This window comes from Symphalangus syndactylus, chromosome 11 (genome assembly GCF_028878055.3).
Source record: "Symphalangus syndactylus isolate Jambi chromosome 11, NHGRI_mSymSyn1-v2.1_pri, whole genome shotgun sequence".
Lineage (NCBI taxonomy): Eukaryota > Metazoa > Chordata > Mammalia > Primates > Hylobatidae > Symphalangus > Symphalangus syndactylus.
The window spans coordinates 62,337,200-62,355,890 of NC_072433.2; the positions used below are offsets into that span (position 1 = coordinate 62,337,200).

The window sequence follows — 18,691 nt, forward strand, 5'->3', positions numbered from 1 at the left end:
AACATGGTGAAACCCTGTCTCTATTAAAAATACAAAAATTTGCCTGGCATAGTGGCAGATGCCTGTAGTCCCAACTACTCGGGAGGCTGAGGCAGGAGAATTGCTTGAACCCAGGAGGTGGAGGTTGCAGTGAGCCCAGATCACACCATTGCTCTCCAGCCTGGGTGACAAGAGTGAAACTCTGTCTCAAAAAGAAAAAAAAAAAAGTAAATGTTTGAGATGATGGATGTGCTAATTACCATGATCTGATCACTATAATTATATGTATCCCGTAAATATGTACAATTAATAGGTATCAATTTTTTAATTTTTAAAGGGACATATAAAACCATAAATAAAATCTTAAAAAGTCCAGTCCAGCTGTGGATTGGAATAATTTTAAAAATAATTTCCTTAAATACATAGCAAACTTTCTTGAGATAATAACTCAGTATTAAGTTGGTAAAAATGCACAGAAGTAGAGAAGTTGTTAAGAAAATTTAAAGAAAAATTGCATAAAATGAAAGACATATGTCTTACAGTTTGGGAAGAAGGAATCATTTTTTCATCCTCTCTGTTACAAGGAAGGGGTTGGAAAAGGTTTGTTTTCAATCTTTGGCTTGATATTGAGGGAGTATGTTTCATTGCAGATATGGGTTTTTGTTCTTTGGACTTGGCAAGGGGCACCTCTAAAGACAAAAGGCTTTGTTGACTTAATTAAGAACTTCTTTCATGAAACAGTTTTAGTGAAGTCGAAATGAAAACTAAAAACACTGGCCAGGCACGGTGGCTCATGCCTGTAATCCCAGCACTTTGGAAGTCCGCACTAAAAATACAAAAATTAGTCGGGTGTGGTGGTGCGTGCCTGTAGTCCCAGCTACTCAGGAGACTGAGGCATGAGACTCACTTGAACCCGGGAGGCAGAGGTTGCAGTGAGCCGAGATCACGCCACTGCACTCCAGCCTGGGTGACAGAGCGAGACTCTGTCTAAAAAAAAAAAAGAGAGAAAACTGAAAACACTAAGTCCTAGTTCTCAAAGAACCATAGCATTCCCTGAATTTGGATAGCCTAAAAATCGATGAATATTCTTTTGAATTTTATGCCATGTGCACATTTTACCTTAAAAAAGTAATAAAAATTAAAAATTACCTGGTTATAAAAGGTTGTTTTCCAAATAAAGTAGTAAAGATGAACAATTGGCCTTTTGCTCAAAAATATAGAAACCAATGGTGCTGAATTGCAATGTTAGCTCTCTAAAGAGGACCAATCTATAAATGTCATTGTGATTGTCTACTTTGCTAAGCAGAAGAAACCCAGGGGTGGAAGCCCATCTCCCTCTAAAATTCCACACAAAGGGAAATGTAAAATCTTCCTATGTCTGGAAAAAAGGCGGGAATTTATAGGTATTTCATATACAGTAGGTATTCACCAAATATCATCAGTCATCTTTAAATGGATCTAGAAGTCTCTGTGTAAGAAGTACATTACAGCTGCCTTATGACAATTCCATCAGGCGCTGTAGTTTATGAGGGTATCCTGGGTTAGAGCTTTTGTAGGGAATTGGAAATAGCTCTATGTCAGTATTTCTGTTGTAGCAAGGTTGACATTTTGAGTGTCTAAAATAAACTATATGCTCGTTAGCAACTCCATTTGGGGTTATACAGATTATGATTAATACTTTTGGACTGAATCAATAAGTTTTTATTGAGCACCTGTTAGGTACTATATGCTGTCTCAGGTATTTTGGAGGAGAGAGATGATGAGACATAGATCCTGCCTCAACTTGAGAGTAGAGAAGTTGTGATATGCATATAAATTCCAACCACAGCTGGGCGCGGTGGCTCACGCTTGTAATCCCAGCACTTTGGGAGGCCGAGGTGGGCAGATCACGAGGTCAGGAGATCGAGACCACGGTGAAACCCCGTCTCTACTAAAAATACAAAAAAAAAAAAAAATTAGCCAGGCGTGGTGGCGGGCACCTGTAGTCCCAGCTACTCGGAGAGGCTGAGGCAGGAGAATGGCATGAACCCGGGAGGCGGAGCTTGCAGTGAGCCGAGATTGTGCCACTGCACTCCAGCCTGGGCGACAGAGCGAGACTCCGTCTCAAAAAAAAAAAAAAAAAAAAAAAATTCCTACCACAGAGAAACAAAAAAATACCAGGCTGGGCCTGGTGTCTCATGCCTGTAATCCCAGCACTTTGGGAGGCTGAGGCAAGAGGATCACTTGAGCTCAGGAGTTTAAGACCAGCCTGGGCAACATAGTGAGACCTCGTCTCTAAGAAAACAAATGAAAAAAAAAAACAGAAGAAGTAGAAATACACAAGTTCAGAAGTGGGAGGAGATTATATCCAGCTGAGAAATAGGGAGGCTTTCCAAAGGAAGAAATGTTTTAGCTGAATTTTGAAGGATGGGAAGGGTCTAGAAATTGGGTGCAGGAATTACCAAGCCACATAAACAAAAGGGAATGGCTTTGGGAAAGGGAGAGTGCATGGAGTCAGGGTGGGCTAAGCTATACCCAATACATATTTTATTTATTTATTTATTTTTTTGAGATGGAGTTTCGCTGTTGTTGCCCAGGCTGGAGTGTAATGGCATGATCTCGCTGCAACCTCTGCCTCCTGGGTCAAGTGATTCTACTGCCTCAGCCTCTCAAGTAGCTGGGATTACAGGTGCCCATCATCATGCCTGGCTAGTTTTTTGTGTTTTTTAGTAGAGACGGGGTTTCACCATGTTGGCCAGGCTGATCTTGAACTCCTGACTTCAGGCGATCCCCCTGTCTTGGCCTCCCAAAGTGCTGGGATTACAGGTGTGAGCCACAGTGCCCGGCCCCAGCCCATATTTTAAATATAAACAGTATATGATGCCCTTCGTTGCCTTTTCTGGTCCTCATGTAGTTCTGTGAATGTATAAAGTTCACTCCCCTGATTTTGGAAGGCCCAGTTTTGTAACACTTGCCCTACCTTATGTCTCCTGAAGGATGGGAATGATTTTAAGGAGCCCTACCAAGAGATGAAGTTTTTCATACCTCAGCTAATCATGATCAAACTTGAAGTCAGTGAACCCATTATTGTCTTCAATCCATCTTTTGATGGCTGCTGGGAATTAATACGTGACTCTTTCCTGGAAATTATTAAGAACTCTAATGGGATCCCCAAGGTATAGTAGTCACTTAATCATTCATTTGCATGATTTATTCACTTAGTGAATAAAATGTATTGAAAGAGGTTGTACAAGTCAGGTGGCTGTGATATTCATTTAAGGGAGCTTCACTTTGGAAATATATCCTGAATATACCCCCTTGACCCCAGACAGATGATTTGGACCATAAAGGAATATTCACGCAGCCCAGAATTGTGCTTCTAACAAGGGCATGAAGAGCTGCTTTGTAGGAGAATCGCTTGAACCCAGGAGGCAGAGGTTTCAGTGAGCCGAGATGGCACCACTGCACTCCAGCCTGGGTGACAGTGAGACTCCGTCTCCAAAAAACAAAAAAGAAAAAAAAAAAAAAGACTTACTTTGTGAGAGAGTATAGTGTCCTCCATGATGTCAATTTCAATCAATCAGATAGGTCCCAAGCCATATCTCTGGGTTAATAATCCATCATGAATCAACTGCCATTAACTTGCCAAGAATTTTTTTAAATTTCCATTTGAAGTTTCACTTGTCTGTGTGCTTGTTTGTTGGTTGGTTTGTTATGTTTTAGCCACTGTAGGCTTCTAGAGAGAATAACCATTCCCTTCCCGGCCCAAGCCCTTTCCAGTTTGCTTTCCAGGGTAGCGTTACTAATTAAATTCCAGACACTTATTAACGAACTTTTATTACTAGACAGGATCATGCACATAGATGTAACTCCTTTTAGCTCCGTCTTTTCCTAACTCCCTCTGATTGGTTGGTATGGCCAAAGGGCCATTGTCCAGTTCCATATAGGGAAGGGATCTGTGGGGTCTTGCTGGCTGACTCCCTCACCCTTCCACCTTCTCACTCTCTCCATACATTATGTATGCTTCACATGGGCCTTGCTCACGTGAAACGAATGCCCAGGAGTTCAAGGTTACAGTGCAAGGAGTCCCAAGCACTCTTCTCTTTGCAATCCGGTACTTACAGGGTTCTAAGTGCTCCATTAAAACTGGGTGTGTGGGAGGGGAAGAAACAGTGGGAAGCTCTCCTACAACAAGTATCCCTAGGAAGGAAGTGGAAGAGAAGGCCCTGTAATTTGGATGACTATGTATGGGGACAGCTGAAATACATACCACTTAAGCTCTCCTTCACTGCTGCTGCTGCTGCTGATCGGCAATGTGTGAAAGCAGCTGAGCCAGGAGATCCCAGCACGCACGCGGCTGCCACTGCAATGGCAGGTACCAGGGCCAGTACTACATTTAATGAATTACAATGCCAAGAAGACACAGTTTGTACCAGGTTTGAAAACAGGCCTGGCCGGGCATGGTGGCTCACGCCTGTAATCCCAGCACTTTGGGAGGCCGAGGTGGGTGGATCACGAGGTCAGGAGACCGAGACCATCCTGGCTAACATGGTGAAACCCCGTCTCTACTAAAGATACAAAAAATTAGCTGGGCGTGGTGGTGGGCGCCTGTGGTCCCAGCTACTCGGGAGGCTGAGGCAGGAGAATGGCATGAACTCGGGAGGCGGAGCTTGCAGTGAGCCGAGATTGAGCTACTGCACTTCAGCCTGGGCGACACAGTGAGACTCCGTCTCAAAAAAAAAAAAAAAAAAAAAAAACAAGGCCTATGTGAATACCAATGACTTTACCAGACAATAAGGGAAAAATAACGCAGACTCTGAGTTCCCCGTCTAGCAACACCCACAGCCCTAGCTTCCTCATTAAGCCCCTCAGGCTGTTTTATCTCTGAACTGGTTAGTGAAGACTTAAAAACATAGTCCTGCAGGTTGACTAAGAAAAAGCTTTAAGAATAGCAACAGGTGGGCATTACCTTCACCCACTACAAGATCTGCCATATATACGGTTAAAAAAGAATTTTAAAAGTTAGTAAAGGTCAAGTGTGGTGGCTCACACCTATAATTTTAGTGCTTTGGGAGGTCGAGAAGCAGGAAGATTGCTGAAGTCCAGGAGTTCAATATCAGCCTGGGCAATATAGCAAGACCTCATCTCTACAAAATTAAATTAGCTGGGTGTGGTGGCACAGTCCCAGCTACTCAGGAGGCTGAGGTAGGAGGATCGCTTGAGCCCAGAAGTTCAAGGTTGCAGTGAGCTATGATTGCACCATTGCACTCCAGCCTGGGCAACAGAGTGAGACTCTGTCAAAAAAAAAAAAAAAAGTTGGTAGGGAAAAGCTAACAAGAGACTTTTGAAAATAGAGTAAACAGCATTATTCAAGACAGAAAGAAAGCAGGAAAGCATATTTGTGAGAAAGACTTATTAAAGGGGCTGGGCACAGTGGCTCACACCTATAATCCCAGCACTTTGGGAGGCCGAGATGGGTGGATCACCTGAGGTCAGGAGTTCAATACCAGCCTGGCCAACATGGTGAAACCCTGTCTCTACTAAAAATACAAAAAATTAGCTGGGCGTGGTGGCGGGTGCCTGTAGTCCCAGCTACTCGGGAGGCTGAGGCAGGAGAATCACTTGAACCCAGGAGGTGGAGGTTACAGTGAGCCTAGATTGTGCCATTGCACTCCAGCCTGGGCAACAAGAGTGAAACTCCATCTCAAAAAAAAAAGAATTTTTTTTTTTTTCTGCTTGAGCCCGGGAGGCAACCTCTCCCTCCCGGGCTCAAGCCATCCTCCCATCTCAGCCTCCCAAGTAGCTGGGATAACAGGTGTGCACCACCATACCCGGCTTATTTTTGTATTTTGTAGAGACAGGGTTCCGCCATGTTGCCCAGGCTGGTCTTGAACTCGTGAGCTCAAGCGATCCGCCTGCCTTGGCCTCCCAAAGTGTGGGGATTGTAGGTGTGAGCCACCACACCTGGCCGAATGCAATTGTTTTTGACTCCATTTCACAGACTGCTCTACAGGGCATGAGAGAATCAACCACATTGAAAGAGCAGCAAGAGGTATTTCATTCTCTTAAGTTTGAAGACTTCTTCCCATGAGACGATCCATTATCCTGCCCACTTGTGATCTGTTACATGGCCTGGGGGAACCAATTGTGCTGCCCTAAGCCGTTTCATTCACACATTGACCAGTGCCAGTCCCTCCATCTCATTGCCTTTGGCAGCCGTCTGCAGTATGGCTGCAGCAAAGAAGTTGCTCCTCCACTGGTTTCGAAACCTTTGGATTGGCCAAAGAAGACAAAGATCATTTGCACTTGATTTCCCCCCTTTCTAAATTGATGCGTTTCCATCAAAGGTATATAACCCATGTAACTCACTGAAGCACTCTGAAGACCTTTTCTGAGACCAGCCACTAAAAGCTTTCTTAGCAGAGAGGACAACGGAAGACAATGGGTCCCAGGCAGGAACTTTGCAGCCTGCATGAGTCATGCAAGTGACAACATTCTCAGAGACACACACGTGCCATGAGGGAGTTAGAGTGACTAGACGTGGAGACTCACGCCTGCAATCTCAACACTTTTGGAGACTGAGCCAAGGGCCAGGATTCATATACAATTACAGGTCCACCTCCATTTTCTGAAGTTGTGAAGCCAGACCACCAGTTCAAGACCAACCTGGGCAACTTAGAGAGAGCCCCTGCCTGTACAAATATAAAAATAAGAAAATTAGGCATGGTCGCAGGCACCTGTAGCTCCAGCTACTCAGGAGGCTGAGGTAGGAAGACTGCTTGAGCTGCAGAGTCACATAGCATAGAAGCTATGATAGTGCCACTGAACTCCAGCCTGGGTGACAGAGTGAGACCATCTCTTTAAAAAGATAAATAAAAAGAAGTTAAAGAGTATGAATTCTCTCAGAAGATACTTTCAGTGCCTCATGATCATAAAGCCATAGTTTTTTGTTTTCCCTGGGCTTAGAGGAGAATCTAGTACATCTCTTCTTTTTTACAGATGAGAAAATGGGGATTCAGAGAAGTAGTTTAGGCCAGATGTGGTGCCTTATGCCTGTAATCCCAGCACTTTGTGAGGCAGGTGGATTGCTTGAGGTTTGAGACAAGCCTGGCCAACATGGTGAAGCCCTGTCTCTACTAAAAATACAAAATTTAGCTGGGTATGATGATGCACGCCTGTAATCCCAGCTACTCAGGAGGCTGAGGCAGGAGAATTGCTTGAGCCTAGGAGGCAGAGGTAGCAATGAGCCCAGATCGCGCCACTGCACACCAGCCTGGGCCATAGAGTGAGACTCTGTCTCAAAAAAAAAAAAAAAAAAAACCCACGAGAGAAGTAGTTTACCTAAGGTCACGTTGTCCATCAGTAGCAGATTCAGAATTAGAATCCATGTCTTCAGAATTTTCATTAGAGAGGAAAGGAGGGGAGCACTACGATAGTATTCATTGACTCACACAGTATTTTTTGAGCACTTACTAAGTGCCAAGCTTTTGCTAGGCCCTGGGGATATAACAGTGAAGAAGTCAAATATGATCCAGGCCTTCATGGAATTTGTATTCCATGACACACCTAGAACATTTCATTACACATTCATCTAATTGCAATTGTGATGAGTGCTAAGCAGGAAAAGTTCAGAAGGTGAGCCTGAAACAGGGAAACCAACATCCACTGGAGGGTGGTGGGGCAGGGAGCAGGACAAGGGGGACTCTCAAAGGATAAGACACTTGAAAGGTCAGGGATTTGAAAGATGAGTAATCCAGGCAAGAAGAAAAGGAGAGAGAACAGAGGTAGAGGAAACAGCAGGGTGATTCCAGCACTAAGACGAAATAGAGTAAAAATGCAGCTGGCATCCCTGGAAATGAGTGCATTAGAGGAGGCTTTGCATTTGGGTACCATCTCCCTTCTTAAGTCTTGCAACATGCAAAAGTGGTGTTTACTCTTCAGGTGGAATCTGTCCTGTTCCCAGAGCTGAAAGGATATAATCTGATCCTTGGAACTGTTAACGCAGAAGAAAAACTTGTTTCTGATTTTTTGAGTCAAACTTTCAACATATTTCAGAAAAATCAAGTTGGCCCCCGCAAGTAAGTTGAGTTATAAATTTATTCGCTACGTAGCTTTTTGGCATTGATTTGGTGTTCTTAACTCTCATCCAATAAGCTATTCCTGTTCCCAAACACCTGAACACATACATAGTAAGAATAGCCAATACTTACATGGGTATTACTATTTATTCCCACTTTACAAATGAGGAAACTCTAACTGTCCCCAGTGTTACACAGCAAATAGTTAGGAGAGCCAGGATTCAAATTCAATTACAGATCCACCTCCATTATCTGATAGTTGTGAAGCCAGATGGGTTTTGGCACTTCAAAATTTCTGGGTTATATAAAAGTAACATAATGCATATATCATATATTATCCTGCAGTTTCTGTGAGGTCTGGGGCAACATGTTGATATTTCTGCAGGGAAACCTATAAGTATTCACATAATAGCCTCATATCCGTTTAGGCCAACTTTTGCTACCAAGTGAATTTTGAGGCAACTGTCTGTTTTCAGAACTTTTTGGATTTTGGGATTGAGAATCAGTTATCTGAACCCACAGGCCCTGTCCTTTAATCATCACACTGTAAAACATCTCACAGTTGCACAGGTGAGCAGTCACTATGTATAGTCCTTTCTCACGCTGCTAATGAAGACACGCTTGAGACTGAGTAATTTACAAAAGAGGCTTAATTGACTCACAATTCTGCAGGTCTGGGGTGGCCTCAGGAAACTTACAATCGTGGCAGAAGGGGAAACAAACACGTCCTTCTTCTCGTGGCAGCAGGAAGGGGAAGTGCTGAGCAAAAGGGGGAGGGAAAAGCCTCTTATAAATCATCAGATCTCGTGAGAACTCACTATCATGAGAACAGCCTTAGGGTAACTGCTCTCATGATTAAATTACCTCCCACCAAGTCCTTCCCACAACACGTGGGGATCATGGGAACTATAATTCAAGACGAAATTTGGGTGGGGACACAGCCAAACCATATCACACTAGTTTAGGGTGATCCTGTAAGTAGCTTCCAAAGTGAGACACTTTACGAGTGAAAAGTGTTGTTAACAATTACCATGGGACAACAGGTGTAAACCTGGACTGTCCCAGGCAAACCAAGAGATATGGTCACGCTAACCCAGAGTTTTTGGACTGCAGCTCTATTGACATTTTTGACTGGAAAATTCTATTGTGGGGGCTGTCCTGTGTGTGGTGGGCTGTTTAGCAGCATCCTTGTAGGAATTATGCATGCCGGCAGGAATCCCCTGGTTGTGACAGCCAAGAATGTCTTCAGGCGTGGCCAAAAGTCCCCACCAGTTGAGAACAACTGCCAACCTAGTCAAAATATCGTGGCCTCATATTTGGAAGCCCTGCCCTCGTGAATTTGATTTGGGAGATTCTATTTGAAACCTCTGTCTTCCCTGTTCATGGAATCTTAGACACACAGTTATTTTATTTTATTTTATTTTATTTTATTTTATTTTATTTTATTTTATTTTATTATTTCTTGAGATGGCGTCTCGCTCTGTCACCCAGGCTGGAGTATAGTAGCGTGATCTCAGCTCACTGTAACCTCCACCTCCTGGGTTCAGGCAATTCTCCTGCCTCAGCCTCCCAAGTAGTTGGGACTACAGGCATGCGCCACCACGCCCAGACAGTTTTTATATTTTTAGTAGACACAAGGTTTCACCATGTTGGCCAGGCTGGTTTCAAACTCCTGACCTTAGGTGATCCACTCACCTCAGCCTCCCAAAGTGCTGGGATTACAGGTGTGAGCCACCTCGCCTGGCACGTTTTGTCTTTCTTTTTTTTTTTTTTTAATTATACTTTAAGTTCTAGGGTACATGTGCACAACGTGCAGGTTCATTACATATGTATACATGTGCCATGTTGGTGTGCTGCACCCATTAACTCATCATTTACATTAGGTATATCTCCTAATGCTATCCCTCCCCGCTCCCCCCACCCCACGACAGGCCCCGGTGTGTGACGTTCCCTTTCCTGTGTCCAAGTGTTCTCATTGTTCAATTCCCACCTATGAGTGAGAACATGTGGTGTTCGGTTTTTTGTCCCTGCGATAGTTTGCTGAGAATGATGGTTTCCAGCTTCATCCATGTCCCTACAAAGGACATGAACTCATCCTTTTTTATGGCTGCATAGTATCCCATGGTGTATATGTGCCACATTTTCTTAATCCAGTCTATCATTGATGGACATTTGGGTTGGTTCCAAGTCTTTGCTATTGTGAATAGTGCCACAATAAACATACGTGTGCATGTGTCTTTATAGCAGCATGATTTATATGATTTATATATACTCAGTAATGGGATGGCTGGTTCAAATAGTATTTCTAGTTCTGGATCCTTGAGGAATCACCACACTGTCTTCCACAAGGGTTGAACCAGTTTACGTCCCACCAACAGTGTAAAAGTGTTCCTATTTCTCCACATCCTCTCCAGCACCTGTTGTTTCCTGACTTTTTAGTGATCGCCATTCTAACTGGTATGAGATGGTATCTCATTGTGCTTTTGATTTGCATTCTCTGATGGCCAGTGATGATGAGCATTTTTTCATGTGTCTGTTGGCTGCATAAATGTCTTCTTTTGAGAAGTGTCTGTTCATATACTTCGCCTACTTTTTGATGGGGTTGTTTGTCTTTCTGGATTGACAGTTCCATGGATTTCTCATTGCATCTCAGTTTCAGAGTCTCTAAAGTGTTGGTCAACTCTCGGAAGCATGCCACTGAGTCCTACAAAGTTAATTCTGCTTACTCACTATCATCTTTATTTTAATTCAAACTTATTTTAAACCAGACCATCCCAAACACATCCTCCAATTTTGGGGAAACCTGTCCAGCCATTTTTGTGTCATTTGATTACAAGCAGAGAAAATTTTGATTTTATTTAATAGATTTTAGGTTAATTCATCCCAGATTTTCATCTTAAGATTTAGGCATAGAATTTTGGAGCTTGAAGAAGGGATAGGAATCACAGACGTCCCCTTTGTCTGTGGTTTTGCTTTCTACAATTACAGCTACCTGAGGTCAACTAAGGCTGGAAAATATCAAGATATTTTGAGAAAAACAGAGAAAGAGACCACATTCATATTACTTTTATTTTTACATTATATTGTTATATGTTCTATTTTATTTTCAGTTATTGTTAATCTTTTGCTGTGCCTAATTTATAAATTAAACTTTATCATAAATACATATGTGTGTATAGGAAAAAACAGTATATAAGATGTTCAGTACTATCTGCGGTTTCAGGCATTCACTGGGGGTCTTGGAACATATCCCCAAGGGTAAGGAGGGACTATTATAATATTTGTTGCACATTCACTGTATGTCAGGCACAGCATTAATTCATTTGTGTATACTTTATTACAGTTAAGCATTACAACAATCCTATGAGGTGTTAACAATCATTTCCACTTAAAATTAAAGACACTGGGCCTGGCCTAGTGACACATGCCTGTAATCCTAGCACTTTGGGAGGCCAAGGTGGGTAAATGACTTGAGGCCAGGAATTCGAGAGCAGCCTGGCCAACATGACAAAATTCTGTCTCTACTAAAAATACCAAAATTAGTTGGGTGTGGTGGCACATGGCTCTAATCCCAGCTACTCCAGAGGCTGAGGCAGGAGAATCACTTGAAGCTGGGAGGAGGAGATTGCAGTGAGCTGAGATCACACCACTGCACTTCAGCCTGGGCGACAGTGAGAGTCTGTCTCAAAAAACATAATAAAATAAAATTAAAGACACCTGTGATGGTTAATACTGAGTGTCAACTTGATTGGATTGAGGGATACAAAGTATTAATCCTGGGTATGTTTGTGTAGGTGTCGCCAAAAGAGATAATGAGGAAGAAGCAAAAGCGGAAACCCCTGATAAACCTATCAGATCTCACAAGACTTATTCACTATCACAAGAATAACACGGGAAAAACCAGCCCCATGATTCAATTACCTCCCCCTGGGTCCCTCCCACAGCACGTGGGAATTCTGGGAGATACAATTCAAGTTGAGATTTGGTGGAGACACAGCCAAACCATATCATTCTGCCCCTGGCCCCTCCAAATCTCATAGCCTCACATTTCAAATCCAACTATGCCTTCCCATTAGTCCCCCAAAATTTCAACTCATTTCAGCACCAACCCAAAAGTCCACAGTGCAAAGTCTCATCTGAGACAAGGCAAGTCCCTTCTGCCTATGAGCCTGTAAAATCAAAAGCAAGCTAGTTACTTCCTAGATACAATGGTGGTATAGGTATTGGGTAAATACAGCCATTCCAAATGGGAGAAATTGGCTAAAACAAAGGGGTACAGGGCCCATGCAAGTCCAAAATCCAGTGGGGCAGTCAAACTGTAAAGCTCCAAAATGATCTCCTTTGACTCCAGGTCTCACATCCAGGTTACACTGATGCAAGAGGTGGGTTCCCATGGTCTTGGGCAGCATGGGAATGTGTGGTTGGTTTTAAATGTGAGGACATGCAATTTGGAGGGGCCAGGGACAGAATGATATGGTTTGGCTGTGTCCCCACCAAATCTCAATTTGAATTGTATCTCCTAGAATTCCCACGTGTTGTAGGAAAGATGCAGGGAAGGTCATTGAACCATGGGGGCCGTTTTGTCCCGTGCTATTCTCATGATAGTGAATAAGTCTAACGAGATCTGATGGTTTATCAGGGGTTTCCACTTTTGCTTCTCCCTCATTTTCTTTTGCCACTGCCCTGTAAGAAGTGCCTTTTGCTTCCCGCCATGATTCTGAGGCCTCCCCAGCCATGTGGAACTGTAAGTCCGACTAAACCTCTTTTTCTTCCCAGTCTCGGGTATATCTTTATCAGCAGTATGAAAATGGACTAATACAACACTGATCCTTGAAATAGTGAACTATCTTGTCTAAGTTTACACTGCTAGGAAGTGGTGAAATTGAAATTCAGATCCAAAATTCTGAGTTCTCTTTTTAATGTAACTTTTTGCCACATTATATTTCTCTTTCCTGGCTTGAGCTAAATTTTTAAAAATGCTACTATGTCTTCATTTGCCACTTTGACTCATCTGATTTGGTTGACTTGTATTTGTGTGTTTGATTTCACACTCTTCAATATGGAAGATATTTAAATGTCTACAAAAAGTATGATGACTTATTGGATAACACGGCGGAGGAAAACATCGCTGCGTTCCTGAAAGAAAATCATGACATTGATGATTTTGTGACGGTAGGAAATGCCACTTGAAATTTTATACCTTGGCGACGTGTGCTGCAGACAATCCAATGAGCAGTTAGTGTCTCTTTGGTGCATAGATCGTGCTCAGCATTGGACTAGGGTTGGCCAGGGGTTAGGCTGGGGGCAAATGGGAAAGGCTCAAGGGCAAATCAAGCTACTGAATGTGCTCCTTTTGCAGAAGATCAATGCCATAAAGAAACGGAGAAATGAAATTGCATCCATGCACATCACCGTGCCTTTAGCTATGTTCTGCCTTGACGCTATGGCCCTAAATTATGATCTCTGTGAGCGAGCTCAAAATCTTAAAGACCATCTGATTCAATTCCAAGTGGATGTAAACCGAGACACCAATACCAGGTATCGTAATTCTGTGCAGACAAATAGCAATGGTATTTGGCACCAACTGGAGATGAAAAAGTGACCAGAACTTGCACCGTCCAGCAATGAACAGATTATTTTCTAGTTCAAGTTTTTTCTGCCCCTAAGTAAGGGTAGTGAGGAACTCAGGTTCAGGCTAGGAGGTGAACAGTCAAGAGAAAGTGACATGGGGGTTGGAGTAGGCGGGTGGAGGGCATTTGTCAGCAGTTCGTCTCTGATCCTGAGGCTTTTGTCTTCTTGCAGGCAAATTCAGGAGAATGCAAACTGCTTCCTGGGCTTGTCTGTCTGAGGTCACGGGCCCCTCTCGCTGTCCATCTAGCACATATTTTGAAACACGAAGTGCTTACAGGCATATTTTCCTTAGAATCGCTCCCAGGCAGGATTCTGCTGATAGGTCCGAGAATTCTGTTGTTCGATCTTTTTCTTTTTTGAAAGGAGGTTTCACTCTGTCTGGAGTGCAGTGACCTGATCATAGCTTATTGTAGCCTCAAACTCCTGGGCTCAAGCAATCCTCTTGCCTCAGCTTCCTGAGTAGCTAAGACTATAGGCATCCACCATTATGGCTGGCTAATTTTTTGCTTTCTGAGACAGGGTCTCGCTGTGTTGTCCAAGTTGGGTTGTAGTGGCTATTCACAGGTACAGTCACAGTGCACTGTAGCCTCAAATTCCTTGATTCAAGCGATCTTCCTGCCTCTATTTGCATATCATTTTTTTTCCTTTTTTTAGAGACATGGTCTTGTTCTGTCCCCTGGAGTGCAGTAGTGGCATGATCATAGCTCACGGCAGCCTCGACCTCCTGGGCTCAAGTGATCACCCTGCCTCAGCCTCCTAAGTCTCTTGGGACTACAGGTGTGAGCCACCATATTTGGTTCCATTGTTCAATCTTAAACTCTATATTATGCCTTTATTTTACTGATAACTACGTGTTAGACAAGATGTTTTTGGTTGTAATTGATAGAAGCTCAAACAGACTAGCTTGGGTTAAAAAGGAAATTTGCGGCTCACATGTTGAAAAGTTTGGGGTTTCTAGCTTCAGGCCCCCAACGCTGCAATTAGGATGCAATTCCCCTCTCTCTGCTTGGCTTTCCTCCATGTTGGCTCCATTCTCTAACAGGTTCTCTCCAGTTTATGGGCTTCTGCAGCTCCAGGCTTACATCCTCCTGGGTTCCTATCCAGAGGAGGCGAAAAGTTGCTTTTTCTACCATCCTTGGAAAAGTCCTGGCCCATGTGAGGTTGGCCTGACTTGGGTTGTTTGTACAACACTGAATCAAACACTGGCCAAGAGGATGGCTTAGATCTGGCTGGTGTTCCCATCCCTGGGGTGGGTGTCAACCCCACCTAAACCACATGAACTGAAAGGGGTGGGGGTCCCTGAGAAGACATAGGTGTTGTTACAGAAAGAGGTAATGGATGCTTGGCTGAGATGGCAACTGCCTTTTACTGTGTCTCTATTCGAAGGTTAGAAAATCGTTATTCCATGTTATCCTAGCTCTCTTCCTGAAAGCACTTTAAACTATAGACTAAAATGATTTAGTGGCCAGGTGCCATGGCTCACATCTATAGTTCCAACATGAGATTAGGTTTACTTTGGGAGGTGGAGGCAGGAGGATTGCTTGAGCCCAGGAGTTTGAGACCAGCCTGGGCAACATGGGAAGACACTGTCTCTACAAAAATAAAAATTAAGAAATTAGCCAGGCATGGTGGCATGTGCCTCTGGTCCCAGCTACTCAAGAGGCTGAGGCGGGAGGATCACTTGAGCCCCAGAAGTCGAGGCTGCAATGAACCATGTTCACACCACTGTGCTCCAGCCTGTGCATCAGAATGAGACTGTCTCAAAAAAATAAAAAAAAGAGAGAGAGAGAGAGATATGCAAGTTCAGGCAGGAGGATCACTTGAGCTCAGGAGGTCAAGGCTGCAGTGAGTTATGATTGAGCCACTGCACTCTGGCCTGGGCCACACAGCAAGACCCTACCTCAAAATAAATAAATATAAAATAAAATGATTTAGTAATAATCACCACTATTAATATTATATTATATACTATACTATTCATATATGTGTAATTTTAGCATTTTATAGTACTTTAAGTTTTACAAAATACATATCAGAAAATCATCAGCAAATTAATAATAATACTAGTGGCCGTCTTCCCAGCACATGGTATAGTCTAGGCACCATATAAGTACCCTGAATAAAATAGATCTAATCAGGAACTCAAAACAGCCCTAAGAGGTTGTTCATTATTTTCCCCATCGTGTTGATGAAGACACTGAGACTCTGACAGATTAGGCAGTGGCATATCTGGGAATTAACCCATTTTGACCTCAAAGTCCATGTGCAAGCAGCTTTCTCACTCATTGATGAAGAGGTCAGATTCCTGGTTTTGGAGCCAGAATAGCTGGCCTTGCCTCTTGGATCTTCAGTTTCTCTTTTTCTTTCTTTTTTTTTTTTTTTTTTTTTTTGAGACGGAGTCTCGCTATGTTGTTCAGGCTGGAGTGCAGTGGCATGATCTTGGCTCACTGCAACCTCCGCCTCCCAGATTCAAGTGATTCACCAGCCTCAGCCTCCCGAGTAGCTGGGATTACAGGTGCGTGCCATCACACCCAGCTAATGTTTTGTATTTTTAGTAGAGACAGGGTTTCACCATGTTGGCCAGCCTAGTCTCAAACTCCTGACCTCAGGTGATCCACCTGCCTTGGCCTCCCAAAGTGCTAAGATTATAGGCATGAGCCACCGTGCCCAGCCTGGATCTTCAGTTTATTTGCCTATAGGATATGGGTTTGGGACGAGGACAGCAAAAGGTTTTCAGCCTTCACACTACTCGGACACACTTTTTTAAAAATTGAGACAGGGTCTTACTCTGTTGCCCAGACTGGAGTGCAGTGGCGTGATCAAAGCTTACTGCAGCCTCCACCTCCTGGGCTCAAGCCATCCTCCTGCCTCAGCCCCCAAAGTAGCTGGGACTACAGATGCACACCACTACACCTGGCTAATTTTTACATTTTTTGTAGTGATGGAGTTTCGTCACGTTGCCCAGGCTGGTCTCAAACTCCTGGGCTCAAGCAATCCTCCCACTTCAGCTTCCAAAACTGCTGGGATTACAGGCATAAGCCACCACACCCGGCCTACTTCGAGACTTTCTTTGGAAAGTTTGAGCCATGTATTTTTTTCCCTTAAGCAATCATCCATTTGTTCCTGTCAAATCAAAGCAACATGGTGCCTTAGTTGATCAGTGCATTCATCCTTATCCAAATAAATGTATAATGTCCTTAGGTCTTTTTAATATAAATGAAAATAACAGCCTCATTCTGAACCCAGGAATATCTAAGAATGCAGACACCCCAGGTTGGCAGCTGAACTCCAGATTGGTGGCTGACTTCTGAAGTTTCTGTCTGCCTTAAAAATAAAAATAACATCAACAGGGCTGGGCGCAGTGGCTTACGCCTGTAATCCCAGCACTTTGGGAGGCCGAGGCAGGTGGATCATGAGGTCAGGAGTTCATGACCAGCCTGGTCAAGATGGTGAAATCCCGTCTCTACTAAAAATACAAAAATTAGTCCGGTGTGGTGGGGGGGCAGTGCCTGTAATCCCAGCTACTAGGTGTGTCCGGAATTGGTGGGTTCTTGGTCTCACCGACTTCAAGAATGATGACGCAGACCCTCGCTGTGAGTGTTACAGTTCTTAAAAGGTGGCGTGCCCCGAATTTGTTCCTTCTGATGTTCGGATGTGTTCGGATATTCTTCCTTCTGGTGGGTTTGTGGTCTCGCTAGCTCAGGAGTGAAGCTGCAGACCGAGGTGAGTGTTACAGCTCATAAACGCAGTGTGGACCCAGAGTGAGCAGTAGCAAGATTTACTGCTAAGAGGGAAAGAACGTTAGCTTCCACAGCGTGGAAGGGGACCCGAGCGGGTTGCCACTGCTGGCTCGGGCAGCCTGCTTTTATTCTCTTATCTGGCCCCACCCACGTCCTGCTGATTGGTAGAGCCTAGTGGTCTGTTTTGACAGGGCACTGATTGGTGCGTTTACAATCCCGGAGCTAGACATAAAGGTTCTCCACCTCCCCATCAGATCAGTTAGATACAGAGTATGGACACAAAGGTTCTCCAAGGCCCCACCAGAGCAGCTAGATACAGAGTGTCGATTGGTGCACTCACAAACCCTGAGCTAGACACAGGGTGCTGATTGGTGTGTTTACAAACCTTGAGCTAGATACAGAGTGCCGATTGGTGTATTTACAATCCCTGAGCTAGACATAAAGGTTCTCCACGTCTCCACCGGACTCAGGAGCCCAGCTGGCTTCACCCAGTGGATCCCGCACCTCACTGGGGCTGCAGGTGGAGCTGCCTGCCAGTCCCGTGCCGTGCGCTCGCACTCCTCAGCCCTCGGGTGGTCGATGGGACTGGGCGCCGTGGAGCAGGGGGTGGCGCTCGTCAGGGAGGCTCGGGCTGCACAGGAGCCCATGGAGGAGGGTGGGAGGCTCAGGCATGGCGGGCTGCAGGTTCCGAGCCCTGCCCCGCAGGAAGGCAGCTGAGGCCCAGTGAGAAATTGAGCGCAGTGCCGCTGGGCCCAGTACACACTCCGCAGCCGCTCTGAGGGTGGGCCCGCCAAGCCCACGCCCACCCGGAACTCCAGCTGGCCCGCAAGCGCTGCGCGCAGCCCCGTTTCCTGCTCTCGCCTCTCCCTCCGTACCTCCCTGCAAGCGGAGGGAGCCAGCTCTGGCCTTGGCCCACCCAGAAAGGGGCTCCCACAGTGCAGCGGGGGGCTGAAGGGCTCCTCAAGTGCCCCCAAATTGGGAGCCCAGGAAGAGGAGGTGCCAAGAGCGAGCAAGGGCTGTGAGGACTGCCTCCACGCTGTGACCTCTCATAGAGAGGCTGAGGGAGAGAATTGCTTGAACCTGGGAGGCGGAGGTTGAGGTAAGCTGAGATCAGGCCACTGCACTCCAGCCTGGGTGACAGAGCAAGACTCCCTCTCAAAAAAGAAAAAAAAAAACCAACATGTCATGATCAAGTAATAATAACAAAACTGTGGTATCATTGCTAACATTTGTTGAGGGCCACTCTGTGCTAGGAGTGGACGTATTGCAGATAATTTGCTTCTA

The 18,691-nt window shown here is 44.6% G+C and overlaps 1 protein-coding gene across 2 annotated transcripts in view; it reads left to right on the top strand.

Annotated features, from left to right (window-relative positions):
* DNAH3 (dynein axonemal heavy chain 3) overlaps positions 1-18,691 on the top strand; it is a 225,107-nt gene that overhangs the window by 37,985 nt on the left and 168,431 nt on the right. Inside the window, exons 10-14 of one of the 2 annotated variants that reach the window (XM_055233091.2) lie at positions 2,955-3,134; positions 4,216-4,333; positions 7,922-8,036; positions 13,103-13,208; positions 13,396-13,574. In XM_055233091.2, the coding sequence (XP_055089066.1) occupies positions 2,955-3,134; positions 4,216-4,333; positions 7,922-8,036; positions 13,103-13,208; positions 13,396-13,574 (698 nt within the window). Of the gene's footprint in view, positions 1-2,954; positions 3,135-4,215; positions 4,334-7,899; positions 8,037-13,102; positions 13,209-13,395; positions 13,575-18,691 lie in introns of both variants that reach the window. The other variant, XM_055233092.1, reaches the window with a different exon arrangement.